The sequence below is a fragment of the Polypterus senegalus genome, chromosome 12, assembly GCF_016835505.1.
Source record: "Polypterus senegalus isolate Bchr_013 chromosome 12, ASM1683550v1, whole genome shotgun sequence".
NCBI lineage: Eukaryota > Metazoa > Chordata > Cladistia > Polypteriformes > Polypteridae > Polypterus > Polypterus senegalus.
The window spans coordinates 148,928,339-148,950,581 of NC_053165.1; the positions used below are offsets into that span (position 1 = coordinate 148,928,339).

At 43.2% G+C, this 22,243-nt stretch overlaps 1 protein-coding gene across 3 annotated transcripts in view; it reads left to right on the forward strand.

Annotated features, from left to right (window-relative positions):
• Positions 1 to 22,243, forward strand: part of LOC120539927 (WD repeat-containing protein 72-like) — a 169,266-nt gene that overhangs the window by 14,639 nt on the left and 132,384 nt on the right. For all 3 annotated transcript variants that reach the window (XM_039770282.1, XM_039770283.1, XM_039770284.1), the window contains exons 2-5: positions 8,988 to 9,159; positions 12,467 to 12,573; positions 18,823 to 18,901; positions 19,693 to 19,867. In XM_039770282.1, the coding sequence (XP_039626216.1) occupies positions 9,007 to 9,159; positions 12,467 to 12,573; positions 18,823 to 18,901; positions 19,693 to 19,867 (514 nt within the window). In that variant the 5' untranslated portion in view covers positions 8,988 to 9,006. The remainder of the gene's footprint in view (positions 1 to 8,987; positions 9,160 to 12,466; positions 12,574 to 18,822; positions 18,902 to 19,692; positions 19,868 to 22,243) is intronic.

The following is a 22,243-nucleotide window of genomic DNA, read 5'->3' on the forward strand; positions in this document are numbered from 1 at the left end:
TTGTTGCTTGATGAGGGGAAATAATGATTTTAAGTGATTTTTGTATAAGGCGGCAACACAACACAATGTATAAGAAGTGAAGGGGGTCTGAATAGTTTCTGAAGGCACTGCATCTCCATGACATGTGACAAATTCCTCCCCACATTTCAGATCACATCCCAGGACTGTGACATCTTCCTCACATTCCTGAAGTGACATGAAAGATTTATTGTGATGCCTCTTCACCCATACTCAGACACTTGAAATCCACTGGACAGATCATTAATTATGAATATTTGGACATATTTTATTAATGGCTATTTACAAAACGTTTGACCTGCTGTCCGTGGGACAGCCTGAGGCTCAGCTGATGGTAAATCACAGGCCTTAAAAAGGTGTAGACCCCAAGCACTGACTTCCTGAATATTTTGTTCTAGTCCGGAATTCTGTCATGTTTCAGTCAGGCTGGGGTTCAACTTCCTGTTTGATGTTGTTTTGTTTAATTCTTTTACGTATGTTCATGTTAGTTTTGTTAATTATGCACATTATTCTGATCTTGCTTATGTAAGTGGGCTGCCTGTGTTATGTTCCATGTGTTTTGTGGGCGGTTCCCCTAGAGGCGGGGCCACCTGCTTATCACCGCCCCACAGATCTGGAGAGTCTCCCACAGTTGCTGATGGTTCGTTTTGAATGTACCGTGGCTTGGGGTGTTTACTTGTGTTTTATTGTGCTTAATGTGATTATGTTTATTTATCCATCCATCCATTTTCCAACCCGTTGAATCCGAACACAGGGTCACGGGGGGGTCTGCTGGAGCCAATCCCAGCTAACAGAGGGCGCAAGGCAGGAACCAATCCCGGGCAGGGCGCCAACCCACCCCAAGCACACACTAGGGACAATTTAGAATCGCCAATCCACTTAACCTGCATGTCTTTGGACTGTGGGAGGAAACCGGAGTACCCGGAGGAAACCCACACAGACACGGGGAGATCTCTACGCAGATAGACCCGGGAAGCGAACCCGGATCTCCTAACTGCGAGGCAGCATGGCTACCACTGCACCACCGTGCCGCCCATGTTTGTTTATTTATTTATATGTTTATTTATTTTTACTTCTTCCTTTGCTTTTGACTTTGGGTTGTGTTTTTGGGATATTGCTTGCCTTGCTGGCAACTCATTTGCAGCTCCACAGAAAGACAGCATTTTTGGGATTAGAAGTCTTTTTATTGATAAAGACTCTGTGTTTGCTATTATTACTAGCCGGGTGTTTGATGGTGATATCCCCCTCTATTGGGCATTTCTAGATGTGCTTTTTTGCCCAGAGGGGACTGGGCGGTCTCATGGTCTGGAATCCCTACAGATTTTATTTTTTCTCCAGCCGTCTGGAGTTTTTTTTGTTTTTTCTGTCCCCCCTGGCCATTGAACCTTACTCTTATTCGATGTTAATGTTGATTTATTTTTTTATAATTATGTCTTTCATTTTTCTATTCTTTAATATGTAAAGCACTTTGAGCTACTGTTTGTATGAAAATGTGCTATATAAATAAATGTTGTTGTTGTTGCTTTTGAGACAAAGCGCTTTGGGACTCCTGGTCCATGACAAATTCAAGAAAATAATAAGCTAAACAAAATTGATCTTCAAGAGTCTGACAGACTTTTTGTGCTCTTGATTTTCCTTTAGCCACGTAGTTAACGTGAATAAACCAAAGCATTAAGGTCGGACAGGAAATTTTGGGTACATTATGGAAGATTCTCTGATGTTACATGCATAGTTTATCGGACTCTGCATTTTTACTCCAACTTCTGAAGCTACCATTAGTCCTACTGTAATAGATGAAAAATAATCCCCTGAATGGCATGAAAGACTAACACCTTCATTTTGTCAAGTTCTTCTGCTTTTTAAGATAGTTTGACATTTACATTCACCGGCCACTTTATTAGGTACACCTTACCAGGTTGGACTCCCTTTTGCATTCAGAACTGCTGTAATTCTTCATGTCATAGATTCAGCAAGGTGCTGGAAACATTCCTGGTCCACATTGACGTGATAGCATCACACAGCTGATGCAGATTTGTCGGCTGCAGATTTGTCCCGTTCCACCACAACCATAAGGTGCTCTATTGGATTGAGATCTGGTGACTGTGGAGGCCATTTGAGTCCAGTGAACTCATTGTCATGTTCAAGAAACCAGTTTAAGATGATCTGAGCTTTGAAACATGGAGTGTTATCCTGCTGGAAGAAGCCTGTGGTCATAAAGTGGTGGACATGGTCAGCAACAATACTCAGCTAGGCTGTGACATTTAAATGATGCTCAATTGGTACTAAGGGGCCCAAAGTGTGTCAAGAAAATATCCTTCACATCATTACACCCCTACCACCAGCAGCTTGAACCAATGATACAAGGCAGGATGGATCCCTGCTTTCATGCTGTTGATGCCAAATTCTGAACCTACCATCCAAATGTCACAGCAGAAGTCAAGACTCATCAGACCAGGCAACATTTTTACAATCTTCCATCCATCCATTATCCAACCCGCTATATCCTAACTACAGGGTCGCGAGGGTCTGCTGGAGCCAATCCCAGCCAACACAGGCAGGAAATAAACCCCAGGCAAGGCGCCAGCCCACCGCAGCGCACACACACTCACACATACCAGGCACACACTAGGGACAATTTAGAATCACCAATGCACCCAACCTGCATATCTTTGGACTGTGGGAGGAAACTCCATGCAAGCTCCACGCTGGGAATACCCGGAAAGCGAACTCGGGTTGCCTAACTGTGAGGCAGCAGCGCTACCCACTGCGCCACCGTGCCACCCTTTTACAATCTTCTACTGTCCAATTTTGGTGAGCCTGTGTGAATTGCATCCTCAGTTGCCCATTCTTAGCTGACAGAAGTGGCACCTGGTGTGGTCTCTTGCTGCTGTAGCCCACCTGCTTCAAGGTTTAACATGCTGGGCATCCAGAGATACTACTCCACATACCTTGGTTGTCATGAGTACTTATTGGAGTTACTGTTGCCTTTCTATCAGCTCAAGGCATTCTCCATCAACAAGGCATTTTCGCCCAGAAAACTGCCACTCACTGGATATTTTCCTTTTTTCAGACCACGCTCTGTAAACCCTACGGATGTTTTTGTGTGAAAATCCAGTTAGATGAGCAGTTTCTGAAATACTCGGAGCAGCCTGTCTGGCACCAACAACCAGGCCACGATCAAAGTCCCTTCAGCCGCCTTTCTTCTGCCCCATTGTGATGCTCAGTTTGAACCTCGGCAGGTCGTTTTGACAATGTCCACATGTCAAAAATGCATTGAAATGCTGCCTTGTGATTGGCTGATTAGAAATTTGCATTAATGAGCAGTTGAATAGGTGTACCTAATAAAGTGGCCAGTGTATTTATTCAGTAAAAATTAGTTTTGTTCATTATGAGTGTTGTTTTTTAGTTTTTGATGACCCAGAAAAAAATCATCTGTCTTTGGATCAAATCCTACCGATATAGTAAGGCTCTTATTCGGTGTCCAATTATGTTATTGATTTTTATGCTTTAGCCGTAACCGTTGATGGGCCAATCAAGCTCTAATAAGCATCTTTTCTAAATGGCTTTCTTCAGAAATAAAAGGTGTTTCAGTCCAAGTCAATTAGCAAATCAGCAAAGTAGTTATATTTGAAAGACTCCGGAGAAAAAGAATGGAGCTGACACTTGGAGGGGAAAAATGCTGTCATGGCTGTTCCATTCTACGTGGACAAATTCAGATTCTGTTTGCACTGCCGTCCCATTCTGTCATAGTTTTAAAATAAGACGTGTCACAGATCAATACCGGTCTTTGTTTAAGGTGCAAGAGCATTAAGAAAGATTAATAAACAAGTCATTGGAACTTTCACTAAAATGCAAAGGTAAAGCAAAGTCAAAAGCAGAGTTTTTATCAGAACGTTAGAACAATCCAGATGAGAGCAGGCCATTCAACCCAACAGAGCTCGCCAGTCCTGCCCACTTCATTCTACTAAAATAACGTCAAGTCGAGTTTTGAAAGTCTCTAAACTCCTACTGTCTACCACGCTACTTGGTTGCTCATTCCATGTGTCTGTGAGTCTTTGTACCAAAGAAAAACGTCCTAATGTTTGTGTGAAATTTCCCCTTCACAAGTTTCCGACTGTGTCCCCGTGTTCTCGATGAACTCATTTTAAAGTCCCATTCTCGGTCCAGTCGACTGATTCCCTTCATAATTTTAAACTCTTCAGTCAGGTCTCCTCTTCATCTCCTGTAAAGGCTCAGCTCCTTTAATCTTTCCTCATAACTCATCCCCTGTAGCCCTGAATCATCCCAGTCGCTCCTCTCTGGACTTTCTCTATTGCTTTGTGAAGGATGGCATGGATAGACTGGCATCCCTGCAGGGATTAACCTCATACCCTGTTCTGGAAGGGTGCGCCAACATTCTGTCTGAGTTGGATAGAAGACTCCAATATAATGAGAGGACTGTCAAGACCAACCTGCTTGGTGGCAGTGCTCTTGGATGCGCCAGCAGGGTATACTGGGAATCGTACTCCCATTGGGTTCCATGGGGGCCACCAGGAGGAGCGGTAGGGAAGGACAATCCCCATTTTCGGAGGCTTCCACCTGGCCTATAGACAATGTCCTAGCACCAGATGTATCTCAGCACCAGGATTAAAAGAGGTCGCCTTGATTCACCTCACTTGGGGTGTTGAAGTCAGGAGGCAGTGGAGAAGGCTTGCCTGGAGGAGAATGGATACTGGAATTGTGCTTGAGATTAATAATAATAATAATGATAATAATTCATTACATTTATATAGCCCTTTTCAGGGTACTCAGCATACTTTACACACTGATTGGGGAGACCCTTCAGCCACCACTAATGTGCAACATCCACCTGAATGATGCAACGGCAGCCATTTTGTGCCATTACACTCACCACACATTAGCTGTTAGGCGGTGAAGTGGTAAGAGAGGCAGCCAATCAGGGACAGGGGATGACCAGGTGGGCCATGGTAGGCAGTTTAGCCAGGACATCGGGATACACCCTACTCTTTATCAAGGATGGTCTTTCATGACCACAGAAAATCAAGACCTCAATTTTATATCTCATCTGAGGGACGGCACCACTTTTATAGCACAGTGTCCCCCGTCACTGCACTGTGGCATTGGGGTCCCCACTCAAACCACAGGTTTGGCGCCCCCTGCTGGCCTTGCCAACATCACTTCCAGCAGCATCCCAATCTTATCCTGGTTGGTCTCCCATCCAAGTATTGGCTGTGCCTGAACGTGCTTAGCATCAGGTGGAGGACCTTTCCTCTCTTGTGCTTCAGAGAAAGAACCATTAAAGGTATTTTGTGTAATGTAATAAGTATAATCTTTATTTGAACCCTTAACTGTGCCTGTGCACTTGGGTCTGGAGTCCCCTAGTGGTCACAACTGTTATGTCTTTTTGTTTGTCGCCTGGGGGACCAAACAGTACACACATCATGGATGCTATAGAGTACAGTATAACCCGGCATCCTGCTGGCCTTCTTTGATGGCTTCTGCCCACAGTCTCAATGTTGGTAATGCAGAGTCCACTACGACTCCCAGGTTCGTCTCATAAGGGGTCTCAGACCTCCCATTGTGTATTTAAATCTAACATTTCTACTTCCTGCGTGTAATTCTTTACATTTACCGACATTAAATTTCACCTGCCACACATCTGCTCAAGCCTGCACGCTGTCCAGATCACTCATAATGATTCAACGCATTCATTACAACGAATTATAATAATAGAGAAAAACTTAAAACTGTGAACAGTAATTGAGCAGGCTAACGTTTAAGGTGAGACAGAGGACAGGAGCAGTAAAGTTTACGGAATTTTTATAGAATGAATTCATTAAATCAAATGCCATGATGTGTTTGTACCTTCTTCATGTCACAAATGGTGAGGTGGGCCGCGTCACTAACCCTAAAATCCACAATAAAGTCAGCAATCTGGCCTCCCTTAATAGCATCCAGCTGCAATGACACCTTGTAACCTCTGGGGGTCCCACAGGACCACAGCTGGGGAAGCCCACTGAAAAGAAGTCTTGTGTATTTACGCTGGGCTTGTGTGAACGTTTCGGAAAGGTGTCAGTATGTGATGTGCTCGTTCGTTTAAGAGACTGCATTTCTCATTCTAGATTTGGAAAAGTGAACGTGTGATTTGAAATTGTTGTCCAGGGCAGTTTGTAAAATTAAAATTTGGAAACGGACCGAGTACAAAGTTGAAACTGGACACGTATTCCAGGATTTGCTTCAGCGTAGGTGTGACGTGTGGTGTGATATTTTGTCTTCATATTAGAGTTACTTATGAAGGCTTTGACATCACCAGTGTGAGAAACACCACACATGGCATACTGTTCGACTCAGCTTGACATGTAGTTACATGAGACGTCACACTTTTAGGGGATCCCCGACTACTTTGGTCCTTCTAGACCCCAAAAACCACATTTTATAAATGAGTTGTAGGCCAGGTGTCTTCAGTAAATATAGTCTGAAGGACTTGAAGTCGTACATGCCACACTAACGGACCCTAGGGGTTCACCCCCTAATGGGATACGAGGGGTCAAAGTGACTCTTTTTCACAAAACTTTGGAAAAAAATGGGGATTGGCATATAGAGCCTCATTAACATAAGCATATAGATTGGCATTGTCTGCAATTTCAAAGTTGCTAATCGGGATTTATATTCTTTATCGGTGGTCCTAGCCCACTAAGATTCACTCCCAGAAGGGTAAAAATGACAAATTTTAAACATAAGCATGTGAGGTATCATTTTAGACCATTTCAAGGTCGTTGATTGTGAATATGATGTTATTTTTGATTTCTGATCTTTTACTAAGGGTCTAGACCCCCACAATTAGTGCAAAATGCTAAATTTCTAGGAAAATCGAGAATAGCTAGATTTTAGATATTTAAATTGAAGCACATAGTTTACTATTTCAAATATTTGATTATGGGCTTCTGCCTCTTGAAGTAAAATCATTCCATTTCTTACGGACACCCCCGAATTAGGGGGGCTTATGCTACTTCAGACTTTTTTTGAAATAGTTCACCACACACAAGCTGTTAGGTGGTGAAGTGGTGAGAAACAGAGAGCCAATTAGAGGCAGGGCATGATTAGGGGGCTAGAATGACCAGGCTGTGGTGGGCAATTTAGCCAGGACATCGGGAAACACCCTACTTTTTACGAAGGCTGCCCAGGGATCTTTAATGACCACAGAGAGTCAGGACCTCCATTTTACGTATGTCTCATCCAAAGGAAAGTGCTATTTTTACAGCACAGTGCCCCCCGTCACTTTACTGGGGCACTGGGGTCCACATTCAGACCACTGTGTAAGCGCCTCAGCTTACCCTTCAATGCCTGAGAGACTCTTTTAGAAGTCAGAATGGGGGGACATCTCTGGGAATTTCTCCCACACACCTGTCATCTTTGCCACCACTGCAGTTCCCACTCAGTGTGCCACCAAAGTAGTAGCACTTTCCTACTTTCCCCAGAATGGCTCTATTGCTGCTATCTAAACAGACTCGCTACGTTGGCATTCTGTGCCCCTCACACACACACATTTCCTGTGATGTGTGCCTGCAGACACCACTCAAATGCTGTTCTTGGAGCGGAGTTTCTCCCACACCCTTCCCACCCATGCCATGCACCCCACCTTTTCCATGCCTGTCATCACCATGGTCATTCTTGCACTTACCTGGAGGTCTTTCTCTTCTAAACTAGCCTTCTGTTTCTCCTTCAAATGTGCCTCACTTTTTCCCATCATCAGATCGTGGCATTGCTCCACACGCTTCTCTGATTACCATCACCGTCAGTATCTCGAGAAGCTGTGGACTTGGTCACTCATGCAATGCCAACATGGAGTCACCATTAAGTCTTTATATGAAGGAAACTGGAGAATCAGGAGGGCATGGAGAGAATGTGCAAACACACAGATTCAAACTCAAGGTCAGACCGGCCCACCACCATGCCTGCTATTCATTTATTTAAAGATGTTTTAGTCAAGACAGCTTATGAGAACAACCCAATAATGAATGAAGGACAATCCAGAGATTTCCAAAGCACAGGAGCTCAAAAACTGTTCAGTCTCCTGGTGTTGATTTGTTTAATGCTGTAGTGGACCTCCCAGTCGAGAAGGACCACCTTCCCTTGCCTAACCAGGAGGCCAACATAAGGGACGAGCGACAGCAGTTGGATGGATGTGAATCACATGCCCAGCTGGCATTCCAAAGGACAAAATGGATGGAGCATCCTAATCGGAATAACTAATAGACACTTTTCCAGTCAAAAGACCACCTACTGTATATGGGACAATGGGAGACTGCTTCTCACATGCAGGTCATTCCCCGATACACTGGGTGGCAGCATGCTGTTATGTTTTTCTGGGAATCGATGCATTTGGTGGGGGGTTGCGTGAAACGTTATGTTTGCAATATAACCATTTTATGACAGTGTGTGTTTGTTTGCCGTCAGAGGGGGAGTTTGGTGGGATTGGAGATTCCAGAAATAAATGCCTATCTGGGACAAACTGCAACTGTATACTCTCACATTGGATGCAACACATCCCTTATGAGGAACCTCGGTATGGGTGTTTGCAGGGCACCATGGGAGTTGTGGTCCCATAAGCCAGCCCTGTTGGATTCCATGAGGGCCACTAGGTGGAGCTGTTGAGAAGTGAAGGTGCTTTCCGGTGACAAGCATTTGGGAGACAGAAGTTCGCCTGTATTGGAGCTTAATAGGAAGCCCACCTCTTTAGCCAGGGATTCGGGAGAGGAGGCGGACAACACTCACCTGGCAGGAGAGAAAAAGAGAATCACACTGTGTGACAGGAAATGTGTTCTAGTTACCCTGTTCAATATAAACTCACTTAAAACCAGGACTTGTGTGTGTGTTTGGAATTTTGGGTCTCAGTGATGCCCCCTACAGGCCACATGCGCCTGTTGAAATGTCAGGTGGATAACTTCTTTACCATTTCCTGTTTTTAGGAACTGAAGAGCAACAGCAATGAAGGCTTCAACGCAGTCACTAACACTGTGGGGCAAAAGGGCCCCTCGTCACACCATCACTGCCATAATGCTGACGGAGGACCAGCAGACCATTGTCACAGGCAGTCAGGAGGGGCCGATTTGTCTCTGGACCCTTTCCATGGATTTGCAGGTGGACTTTTGAATCTTTCACTTATTTGGATTAACGTTGTGCAGTTTAGGTCGTGCTGCTGAACGAACTGAAGTCTGTGGGTCCTCTGTCCCTTTTAGACCTTTGTCACCTTCTAGCAGTCGCTCTCTTCCTGACTCATGTTAGCTGTAAAATGGAAACCTGCTTTTCCTCAAATTATTGTAGGATTAGCAGGAAAACGTCAAAAGCCCCCTGGACCTGGACAGTCCGTATGCAGCTCCCACTTCTGACCCCTGCACTTCTTAATACTTTTTACTGTGTTGCAGCCTTGTGGTAAAATCATCTAAATTCATTTTGTACCCTCGGCAAACAACACTTAATATCCCAGGATGACAAAGTGAAAATAAGATTGTTAGGATTTGTTGCAAATGTAAGAACAGCAAAAGACTGAAATAACCCATTGACACAAGTACTGGGACCCCTTTACAATGACGCCTGGCGCAGGTGCATCCCATTCTATTGGCCATAATTGAGATGTTTGGAGTCCACCCGTGGTCATTCCAATAGATTGGACAGCCACACACCCATCTGCAGAAGGCCCCACAGTTGACAAAACCACCACCAGGAGGTTGAAGGATTGTGTTGAGGTTCAGATCTGGGGATGGAGGGCTACAAAAAAATTAAATGTCTACAGCATTGAAGATTCCCAAGAGGAAGCACAGTGACTTCCATGATTCTTAAATGGAAGACATTTGGGACAACCGGGAATGTTCCGAGAGCTAGCCACCGGTCCGAAATATGCAATCTTGAGATTGGTCTTGGTAAGAGAGGCGACCAACAACCCGACATTCACTCTGGTCGAGCTCCTGAGACCCTGTGTGGAGATGGGAGAAACTTCCACCATTGCAACACTCCATTAATTTGGGTTTTATGACACAATTGCTAGACAGCATACCAAAGCTCATGTGGTGTTTGCACAAAGGCAGCTAAAGGAACTCTCAGACTAGGAAATAAAAAAAAAGATTTTCTGATCCGATGAAATGAAGCATAAAATAAGCACAAAGTTTGGGGGTCCACCATGTACACTTCAAAAAGGTTGGTGAGAATCTGAGGTCTTTGCAGATGTGAGCTCCACACAGGACTGAGGATGGTTACAAAATGGCTGATATATATATATATATATAAATATATATATATATATATATATATATATATATAATATATTATATATATATAATATAGAGAGAGGAAATGATGTCAGAGATGGGGCGTAGTCTTGTGACCAGAAGTGACATCATGAGGAAGTGGGATCTGGTGTCACATAAAAGGAAGTGGTAGGCGGAGACTTCTGGGGACCAGAAGAGGGTGTAGGATGCTGGTTCTTCTGTAGGGACAAGGAGAAAGCATTAGGGGGCAGCGCCAACACCCCGATGTCTATTCAATGTCTCCCACACACACGTGTGTGACAGAAGATTGACCTGTCTAAGCATCACATGTGGGGGAGACGAGGAACTGCTCTGCTCATCAGTGCCACAATTCAGTTCCAGCGGTGAAGCATGGTGGAGGCATCATCATCATCATCATCATCATCGTCATCATCATCATCCTTTGGGGTTGTTTTTCAGAAGCAGGGACTGGAAGACCAGATGGGCTTGAGGGAAAGCTGAATGGAGCAAAGTTCAGAGAAATCCTTAATGACAACCTGCTGCAGAGCACGGTGGACCTCACACTGGGATGAGAGTTCACCTTTCCAACAGGACAATGGCCCTGCACAAAGCCAAGGTAACACAGGAGTGGCTTAGGGACATCTCTGGGAATGTCCTTGAGATGCCCGACCACAGCCCTGGACTTGAACATCTCTGAAAATCTCTGTCCATCAATGGTGTCCATCCAGCCTGACAGAGCTGGAGAGGATCTGCGGGGAAGAATGGCAGAGAAACCCCAAAGCAAGCTTTTTGTGTCCCACCCAAGAGACCCCAAGCTGGAATGGCTGCCAAGGGAGCTTCAACAAAGTACTCAGTTAAGGGGTCTGAATACTTGAGTCAATGGGAAATTTCAGTTTATTTTTTAATAATTTTGCAAAATTTTTTAAAATTTGTTCTCACTTTGTTGTTGTGCGGTACTGAGCGCTGCTTGATGTGGAAAATAAAGAAATGATTTTAGCAGAAGGCTGCAGGAAAGCAAAATGTGAAAAAAGTGAAAGGGGGTCATGAAGACTTTGTGAAGACGCTGTAGTGGAGTCGGAGTCCTATAGGTAACCTTGAACCATTTATTATAAAGTCCCAGGTGGACAGACATTTTTCAGAATGGACTGTGGTAGGTGCCAAGCTGAGTGGACTGGCATCCCAACGCGGGTGGGTAGTGACCACCTTAACCTGTCTCCATTTTCATTCATTCACCTGTATTTCTTCATTCATTCATTCGCTCATTCATTCATCTGTGATCATTCCTTCCTTACTTCATTCATTCATTCATTCACCTGTGTTCATTCATTCATTCACCTGTGTTCGTTCATTCATTCATTCATTCATTCACCTGAACTAGTTCCTTCATTCATTCACCTGCTTTCATTCATTCATTCATTCACCTGTGATCGTTCCTTCATTAGTTCATTCATTCATTCATTCATTCACCTATATTAGTTCATTCTTTTGTTCCTTCATTCATTCACTTTTTAAAGCATTCACCTGAATGTGTTCCTTCATTCATTCACCTGTATTCATTCCTTCACTCGTTCACCTGTGTGTGTTCACTCATTCACCTGAGATCATTCATTCATTTAAGTTTAAGTTTATCATCAAGGATGCTGATGCTGTACTGAAAGCTTGTTACTAGTACCTAGTAAAGTACTTTGTAAGGGTGCATGCACTTTAAAAATCGACATTCATTCATTCCTTCATTCATTCATTCTTCCAAGCCCACATGTGATTAACATACACATCCCATCTAAAATAACCTCAGGGCTTCTAATGACATCTACAAAACTGTTATGCGTCTGAGAAATACATGGACACTTAAACCCACTTGAAGCTGTTCAGGGCCACAGGGGTCCCGAGCCTACCCCATCAGCACTGGGCCCGAGGCAGGAAGCAGCCCCTAACAGGACACACTGACGTCATGCTCGAGTCACCAACAGACTTATTTGTGGATTTTTTTGTTGTTGTTAGGAATTCTCCCTGAGACACAGAGAGAACTTGCAGACTCCACACAGACAACAGCCGGGTGTAGGATTCAAACCCAGGAGCCCGCTAACCACAGTGCTACCAAACCGAGCAATGCTAAAGACAGAAGGGGCAGATATTTATATATATGTATATATATCATTTTATTTTAATATATGTCTCTTTAGATATCCCCAAGAGCTCTCCTGATTGGCCACACAGAAGCTGTGACATGCGTGGCGAAGGCGAGGGATTTCGAGAAGAAGCCTTATGTAGTCAGTGCCACCATCAACGGGTAAGGCAGCTTATTAAACATCCACAATGCAGAGAGAGCTATGTTGCAGCTGAATAACTTAAAAGTAGATACAAATCTCAGATATTTTATTTATTTTACTCTTCTTGACCAGTTTAAATGGTCGGCCACCACACACCTCATTGGTGAAACGCTTGGAGACCCTCAGTAGCTGTCAAAGTGGACCTTCTCCTTCCTTTGCTCATCATAATTCACTACATTGCTCATTTCTCTTTGCGTTAAAAGCATCTGCCATTAACTGCTTGGGAGTTTCAGAAAGTGCTTGGACTTTCTGCACTTTATTGTGTTGTTGATTATCTTCTTGGCTTTTAATGCCCATCAATCTGCTCTCAAGTATCAAATAATGGCAAAGTGAACACGGGCACCTCATCTCAGGTTTTTACAGAGGTGTGTCAATTTATTAAAAAATCAAAAGCTCTCCTTCCTTTCTGTGGCTCCCCAGTATCTGGTCAGGTCCATGGTGTTCGCTTTAATTCTCCTTGAGATGTTTCTAGAACCTGATCAGAATCCACCGGTGACAAACTGCATTCACTGGACGTCGTGATGCGTAGCTGCATGTAGAAGGTTCCACAGTTCACAGTGCAAGTCAAGCCATGAAATCCATGGGTCTCTCTGTAGACCTCCAAAACTACATTCTGGTTGTGATCAAATAATATATATATATATATATATATATATATATATATATATATATATAAATAAATCAGTAATATTTATAGATGGAACATCTGTCACAAAAGCACCATGTGGGGCAAAGACTAGGCACTGCTCATCACCTGTCTAATGCCATCCTATGATGAAGCATGGTGGTGGTAGTGACAGCATCTTACTATAAGTGGGCTTCTCAGCAGCAGGAACAGACAGACTGGTCAGAAATGAGGGAAGGATCATCCATCCATCCATCACCCAACCCACTATATCCTAACTACAGGGTCACAGGGGTCCACTGGAGCCAATCCCAGCCAACACAGGGCCCGGGTAGGGTGCCAGCCCACCACAGGGTGCACACACACACCAAGCACAATTTAGGATCGCCAATGCACCTAACCTGCATGTCTATGGACTGTGGGAAGAAACCCACGCAGACACGGGGAGAACATGCAAACTCTGGTGAACCCAGGTCTCCTTAATGCAAGGCATCAGCGCTCCCCACTGCGCCACCGTGCCACCCAAGGGAAGGATCAATGTAACTAAATCCATTTGATATTTATTTCCTTAACTGTCATTTTCATCCAAGAGAGGTCAACATTAGAGAGCCTGGGCACTGTTTGGGAGCAAGTGTTACAGGACAAGGGTACAAAACTAAAATAAAAAAAAGAAATACAATTGAGTTACAATTCAAAGAATTATAAAACCAAACAGCTAATATCACTTAGACCGGTTGTCAACCTGTAACAAAAAAGGTGGTGCAAAGATGTGGAAAAAAGAAAACAAGAATCGAAAATATAAAAAATTGATTATTAATATGAATATTATGAATATTGAAACCAAAACAAATTAATTTAAACTACATTCTGATACTAGAAAAATAAATATAGAGTTAAATAAATGTCGATAAAAGTTAATTAAGTATAATAAAACTTGTAGCGGTGTATCAGCAGCAAAAAATATAGGAATACATTTTATTAGGGTTTCAAAAAAACGTTAGGGTGGCGTGATGAAAAATGTTATGAAAACTCGGGTCTCAAATACTTAAAGGTTGAGAAACGCTGACTTAGACAGAAGGGTCTTCAAACAAAAGGGTCATGAGACATTAAGGGAGGCAGAGTTTCAAATGGAGGTGGGCAGCTCGTTCCACCTGAGAGGATCTTGAAGGAAACCTGCTCCAGAGTGCGCACGGCCCCGCGGACATTTGTATGACCTGAAGCAGGCAGCCAAGACAACGCTGGTTGGGGGGCTTTGAGACAAATCCGAGAGGCCTTGAGTGGCTCAGCACATCTGAAGAGAGACCAGCAGAGGGCAGTCTAATGCAGCCAGAGAGGATCTGCCTGAATGCAAGTGTGCCAAGCTTGTCGTGACTTACCCAGGAAGACAAGGGGCGTCTACAAAGTATGGAATTAGTGGGCTGATTAATTCTAGTGAGGAGAGTTTTCCGTTTCTGATTTTTAATAAGTTTGAAAATACATTTTCACTTTGTTATTATGGGATACCGAATGTAGATCAACGGGCAAAAATGGCCAATTTTTTCATGAAAAAAGAAATCTGCACCACAATAAAGTGTGCAGGAAGTGAAGAGGTGTAAATTCTTTCTGAATTGATTGTATTTTTTCAGTATAAATAATCCCACTAATAAAACCAGCTAATGGTTGCATACAGATGGATGGATTTTCAAATCGGCTTACTATTAAATAATATCGCCCTTGAGCAGGCAGATCAACCATATGGTTAGAAGGGTAAATGACCTTGTGGACCACCAGGCTGGAACCGCCACCTGAACCCGACACAGACAAGTGAGGGACACAAGTTCAAGGCACACGCAATTTTTCTTTTTTCTTTTTTACCTTTGTGGGAAACGCCATTCCCCGTTTCCCACAGGCACAACACAGTCTCAGCACAAGCACAGCACAATGCAATACTCTTCTCTCTCTCTCTTCTCCTCCACTCCTCTGTTCAAGCTTCATCTTCCTCCTCCCGACTCTGTCTGATGGCTCCTTTTATACTGCACCAGGAGCGTGATGACCTAGTTTTCCGGCTGCGGTGGAAGAACTGTCCCAAAGGGGCTCGGCAAATCCTGCTGCAGCAACCCCTGGCAGCGCCCCTCATCTAGCATCCCGTGGGAGGTAACACTCTGGCCATGTTTGCTCCCCAGTGGCCTCATGTATAAAAGGTGCGTATGCACAAAAATGTTGCGTAAGAACGTTTCCACATTCAAATCACGATGTATAAAACCTAAACTTGGGGTAAAGCCACACACATTTCCACGGTAGCTCATACCCTGTCGTACGCAAGTTCTATATTCAGTTTTTCAGACTGGCGGCACAAAGCAGTGCTACTGTTCCTGTGTGGTTTATCTTTCTTTTTCAGATCCACATCCCTGACACAGCTTTATAAATACACTGAAATTAACCGCATACTGTTTATTAGTTTAATGCATCTGATTGTAATTAACCAGTAACAATATAATGGTCCAGGGAATGGCCAAACTATTATAAATACCATAACTGCTTTAGCGCTGTTACTCTCACTGCACCTTCTTCTTCTTTCAGCTGCTCCCATTAGGGGTTGCCACAGCGGATCATCTTTTCCATATTACTCTCACTGCACCACTTGGAGTATTTATATCACTGTATCTGAGTGTGAATCACAGCAGCAGCTGATCAGAAAGAGAATTATCAGGATACAGCATCAAGCACACGCTGCCTCAACCATGTGCACAGTCTATTTGAACTGCTCTCATACGGCAAACACTTCAGAGCCTTTCATGTACAGACCTCGCAGTTCAGAAACAGTTTTAATCCAAGAACTCTAAACATACCCAATCAGTCCATCAAGTGCTCCTTGTAGAACTGTCTGTACTTATAAGTACAATCACCTCACTGTAAACTTGCGATACAGTTATAATATTGCACAACCTGAGCCACTTTATAAATCGCGTATTTACATATGATGATGATATCATTTTTAAGATGAAATGCAGCAAAATATGTTTATTATATTATACAGATAAAACTTTAACTTCATTTAAATAATCTATATTGTTAATAATTAAACATGTGAGGACACGGTGCCGCAGCACTAGCGAGGAGCTGGCGCTCCGTTCACGGATTGTTCCTGCCTTGCGCTGTATTCTTGGTGGTTCTGGCACGACACTGGAAGGATAGATGGATAGATTAATTAAACACGTACTACGAAGATACTTCAATGTTCCTTTAAAGTTCTGAAGAATCGTCGTTCTAAGCTTACAGATGTCTTAACATCTGTTACAGAGCTGATTGTGTGGCGATTGGGTATTTGGAGAAAGAAAAGGAAGGACAGGAATTGGAGGTTAGTACGTTTGAAAGAGACAGTACTGCTACAATAAAGTATTTCATTGAAGGTCGCACACAGCACAGCAAGCATCTTGCGTGAGACATGAACAATCACTGCGCCACCGTGTTCCCATGTTTAATAACATACTTTAACTCCTATCATCATGAAAATGATATCAAGTATACATCTCAGTATTTTAATTATTCAGACAGCTGTAATATCATGAATGCAACGGATTCTGTGTCCTGTCGGAGGAAAGAGAAAGCCCGTTTAAGAAGCACGTAGTGATTCACACACATAGAGCACATAGAAGATCAAATACAAAACAAAGCATTTAACGTGCTGCTTTAGTTACAATGGGATTTGAGAAACTAGTAAATTAAACAATTTTAAGATGAAGTTTATGATGTTCTACTTTAATGACAAAATAAACCACGTGATTAAAGTTGAAATTTAGAGATTAAAGTTGACATTTCGTGATTTTTTCCCCACTGTGTGCCTTTTTTTTTTCTCTGTACCCTAATAAGCTTTCATATGACACTCAGACAGTGGGCTACGACTCACCTTTTCACAGCGACTTTGATATCTGACAACTTCTTTTTTTATTTGGGCACTGTGTGACTTTGTGAACTTTCTCCGACACTATGTCACTCGATCAACTTCCTTTTGTTGTTCATATCACTGTTTAAACCAACAAATAGTACGTTTTTCCTTACCTCCACTTGGTATTCTCTGAAATTCTTCTATTTTCCCTCATACTTTTGCCATTGTCTTTTCACAGAAGGCTGAGCTTAAGAGCTATTTATATTTATTTGCATATTCAAAGAGGTGTAATTCTGGGAGGTTTGAGGAGTGGCGGCAGGCGCGTGCACGTGCGTTTCTTTTCACGCTGACTGGGATTTATGGAGCGGAAGAACGTGGAAGTTGCGAACGCACAGATTTATGCATCTGTATTTTTTTGTGCATAAGCACATTTCTGCTTTTGTCTGCACACCATGTTATAGTGTGAATTCTACTCAAGGTGTTATGCATGAGACCCCCAGGTCTTTCCAGCGTGGAGGGCCCCGGCCGCACACTACAACCTGTGCTAATAAAACACTATCTTTTATGTTTAAATTATATTTTTAAATTATTAGCAGTCATTTTAATTTTATATTGGACTATTGGGTTTCTCCAGGATCAAACTTAATCAGTTCTACACCATCAGACCCAATAGAGTTCAAATGCTCGCGGTAGGCAGAACTTCTTTTTAACTTACCATCTTTATTTTTCATTAGAATTAATATATAATTAACATAATTATCCATCCATCCCATCCATTTTCTAACCCGCTGAATCCGAATACAGGGTCACGGGGGTCTGCTGGAGCCAATCCCAGCCAACACAGGGCACAAGGCAGGAACCAATCCTGGGCAGGGTGCCAACCCACCGCAGGACACACACAAACACACCCACACACCAAGCGCACACTAGGGCCAATCGCCAATCCACCTAACCAGCATGTCTTTGGACTGTGGGAGGAAACCGGAGTGCCCGGAGGAAACCCACGCAGACACGGGAGAACATGCAAACTCCACGCAGGGAGGACCCGGGAAGCGAACCCGGGTCTCCTAACTGCGAGGCAGCAGCGCTACCACTGCGCCACCGTAACATAATTATAATTAAAAAAATATTAAACACAATAACAGTCTGCCCATGTTCACCCACCTGCTATTAATATCAACAAACCTGCGGCATAGGCTCAGTTGTTGCGGCGCCGTTACCAGTCCTGACCATTAGATGGCACTGTTTCTTTTCCAGAAATCCTCAAACTCAGCCGCGCCGCTGAGATTGGCAGGTGGAGATGCAGCCTGAGATGCATTACGCTTTTAGAGCCGTGCAGTTTACTTTGGATGAAATGAACCATTTTCAATAGGATGTCACTCCAACAAATGATAGTCAGGGTGACACATTGACAAGCCATAATGGCAGTATCCCTACAATTTGTTGTAGGCAAAATGCTGGGTATCGGCTCTGCCTTAAACTGAGGTTCGCTGCTAGGCAGCAGGGTGTAATTACCTACCACCGTAAGAAGGAGATATGTCATCCCTACAAGTAATGGCCACAGCATCTTCTTGCCCAATAATCTGTAACAATAAGCTATAGAAGTGGACAGGCTACACTTTTGTGGACAGTTGCAAAAAAAAAAAAAATGTAAGCCTGAGATTATTTTAGCCGTGGCATTGAGAAATAATAACAATGACATTGGCTTGTCTCCGACAGGGAGATGAGCCTTTGGGATGTCAGGAGTGGCGAGTGTGTCGAAGCTACGAAAAGGCCCTACACCCACAGGACCATCTGCGTGAGTATTCCCGGCGACACCAATCATGTTTTTATATGTTTGTCAATTGCTGTTCTAGCACATTAAAACAATCAATAAGAACTTCAGAAAAGCGCTAAATGAACAATGAAACGCTTTTCGGGGAGATTTTTCATCTCACGTTGCTGTTAGCCAGCAAACTGAACCCACCCCCAGCCAAAACAATTGTTTCAAATGGGGGCAATCATCTCAAATGCTCATTTGTACTCGGGTTTTATTAATCTATAAATTCTGTTTAGCATCCGTGCCGTGTGTCTCATTGTTCAAGACCACGAAACATGCAAGGAGAGAATTACAAACACATCCATATCTGAATTTTATTGAACAATCCTTCTTTTGTTCTGCTTATTAAAATGGAATGAGCTGAAAGGCTTAATTTATATTAAAAATAATAATAATAATAATAATTTAAGTGATTGGCTCAGTTTGTCAGATAAATGACTAGACATATATCATGTTATAATTAAGGGACGTCATGGAGGAAGGGGGAATTTGGTTTGAACCCTGCACTCAGGCGCTGCTCCGTGCGGGTTTGGAGTACTCGGGATTTCCTCCTTTAGCACAAATCCATGCCAGTTATGTGAATGGGCATCCCCTGAATTGTCACACAGAAACACACACCATCCAGTTTAGCGCTGCCGGTCCACTTAACCTGCGTTGGGGAAATCCATGCAGACACGGGGAGAACACCCGGAGGACCTGAGATGTGAACCCTGGTCTCCCGATTGCGCCACCTTAAATGTAATATTTTGTTCTTCTTTCGTTTCCCTCAGTACTACTACTCATCTTCTCGAATGGTGGAAGAAGGCTGGCTGCTGTGCTGTGGAGAATATCCCGACGTCTTGGTGGTGGACGCCCAGACTCTCGACATTCTTTACAAGCTAATCTCCACCGATGCCTCCAACTGGATCAGCTCCATGTGCATCGTCCGCTCCCCCAGAATTCATGGTGCTTACTTGCATGTTGTCTAATTTAGTCTTCTTTTCAAGTCCCCCTTTTACACTAGGTAGAGCTTTTAGAGTGTCAGAGAGAAGAAAACTTAACAAACGCCAACTAAATCCCCCTTAATCTGTCAGCCATCCACCTGAAGCTAAACGTGGTCAGGCTCGGCCAGTGCTTGGATGGCAGATCATCGAGGAAAAGCTAGCAATGCTGCTGGAAGAGGTGTTGGGGGGCACTTAACTGAAATAGTGCCATGTTTCTGATGAGATGTAAAACCGACGTCATGGCTCTCTATGGTCATAAAAGAACTCTGGGCATCTTCTGAAAAGAGTAGGGTGCATCCTGATGTCCTGGTTTAATTGCCCACCACAGTCTTGTCCATTCTAGCCTCCCCATCATCCATTGTCTCTCATTGGTTCCCTCTCACCCCTTCACCACCATAATGGAAGCAGCTGCTGTGTGGGGAGCAAACTGGCACCAGAATGGCTGCCATCGCGTCACCCAGGTGGATTCTGCACATTGGTGGTGGTCAAATTGGCTCTACTTTCTCTATGTACTGTAAGTAGGTTAGAAAAGCACAATATATATGTAACTAGCAATTATTACTGCTTTATTATTCATTTACACCCTGCTCTCTTTTCATGGTTTGCACCTTTTTATGCATTTCACAGTAAACCAGTTTGCTAGGTTACGTTTGCTTTAAAGATTTAAAATGTTTTAAAATAGTGGGAATACATAGAAAAGGATGCATTGATAATTTAAAAAGGAGGACCACCTTGCACCCTGTTTTAGCTTCCTATGGCCAGTCTAAGGATGGCACTCAGAACTGAGTGGAAATAAAATCAAAATAGTTTAACATATGCATATTGTATTTAATAAATGGCAGCATAGCCAATAAGAACACTATTTTACAGTGGTGCCAATCCAGTCTCTTTACTAAACATTATTAGAAATTCTTTAAATAACACTAAAGAGGGTTTATTAGATATAAAAGAGCAAAACAAGGTGCAGCACATGTGACAGGGAGCATGGGCCCAAGTGGAAAAAGAGCTTCTAATCTCGAGTCCCTGTCAACGTCTTGTTACCGCGTAGCCATTCTCAAGCCACTTCACAGCCATTAGCACTTCAACAATCCTTGTTTAAGATATTATGGGAGAGCTAAAACGTTTTTAACGACACTGGGAATATCACCCTGCTCTGTCAGACATCTCAAAGCATGCAATATGAGCTCATTTAATGTGTTTTGTCAGGCTCATCGTCGGTCAGTCTACATACAGTACATGGGCTGATAGGTAGATATAAAGGCACTATATAATAGATAGACAGACAGGTAGATAGGAATGGCACTATATAATAGATAGACAGATAGATAGGAATGGCACTATATAATAGATAGATATACATGAAAGGCACTATATAACTATATAATAGATAGATAGACAGATAGATAGGAATGGCCCTATATAATAGATATATTGAAAGGCACTATATAATAGATAGATAGATAGTGAATTTCATATCTATCTATCTAACTATATAATAGATAGATAGACAGATAGATAGGAATGGCACTATATAATAGATAGATAGATGGATAGATAATAATAATAATAATAATTTATTACATTTATATAGCGCTTTTCAAGGCACTCAAAGCGCTTTACATACAAGGGGATCTCATATCTACTCAACCACCACCAGTGTGCAGCATTCACCTAGATGATGCGACGGCAGCCATAGTGCGCCAGAACGCCCACCACACACCAGCTTACTGGTGGAGAGGAGACAGAGTGATGAAGCCAATCAGTGTATAGATAGATATGAAAGGCACTATATAATAGAAAGATAGATGTGAAAGGCACTATATAACTGATAGATAGATGCGAAATGCACTATACAGTAGGTAGATGGAGATGTAATTCTCCACAGGTTTCTTGTCAGACTTCCATCCCAGACTCCTCTCCTTTTCTCTGTGTCTTTAGCACAGTTTGCCTTGACCCCTGTAGTGGTTCGTGCACAGTGCATACCTTCTGGATAGCCGTCCGGCTTTGACACAGGCACATCAGGGATATGCCACAGGGTGATTGAAATTAACTAATAATAGATAGTGTATTGGGGAAAATGAGGAGGCAGGACAAAGCCAAATGCTTGGGGTGTCAACTGGGCAAAACCCATTTAATGAAAATATGACTAGGTTACAGGCTCTGGTTTGGGTCTGCACAGAAGTATGGTCAGCATCGAAATGAGACACCGCCTTCTGGGAGTGTTCTGTTTTTATATTGGGCAGACCAGAAGAGGCGGGGTTTCCTTTGCTTCAGTGCCCTTAAGGGGCGGTGTCTCAAGGCTGTGAGCAAAAAAGAAGTCAAGACTGTTTATGACAGT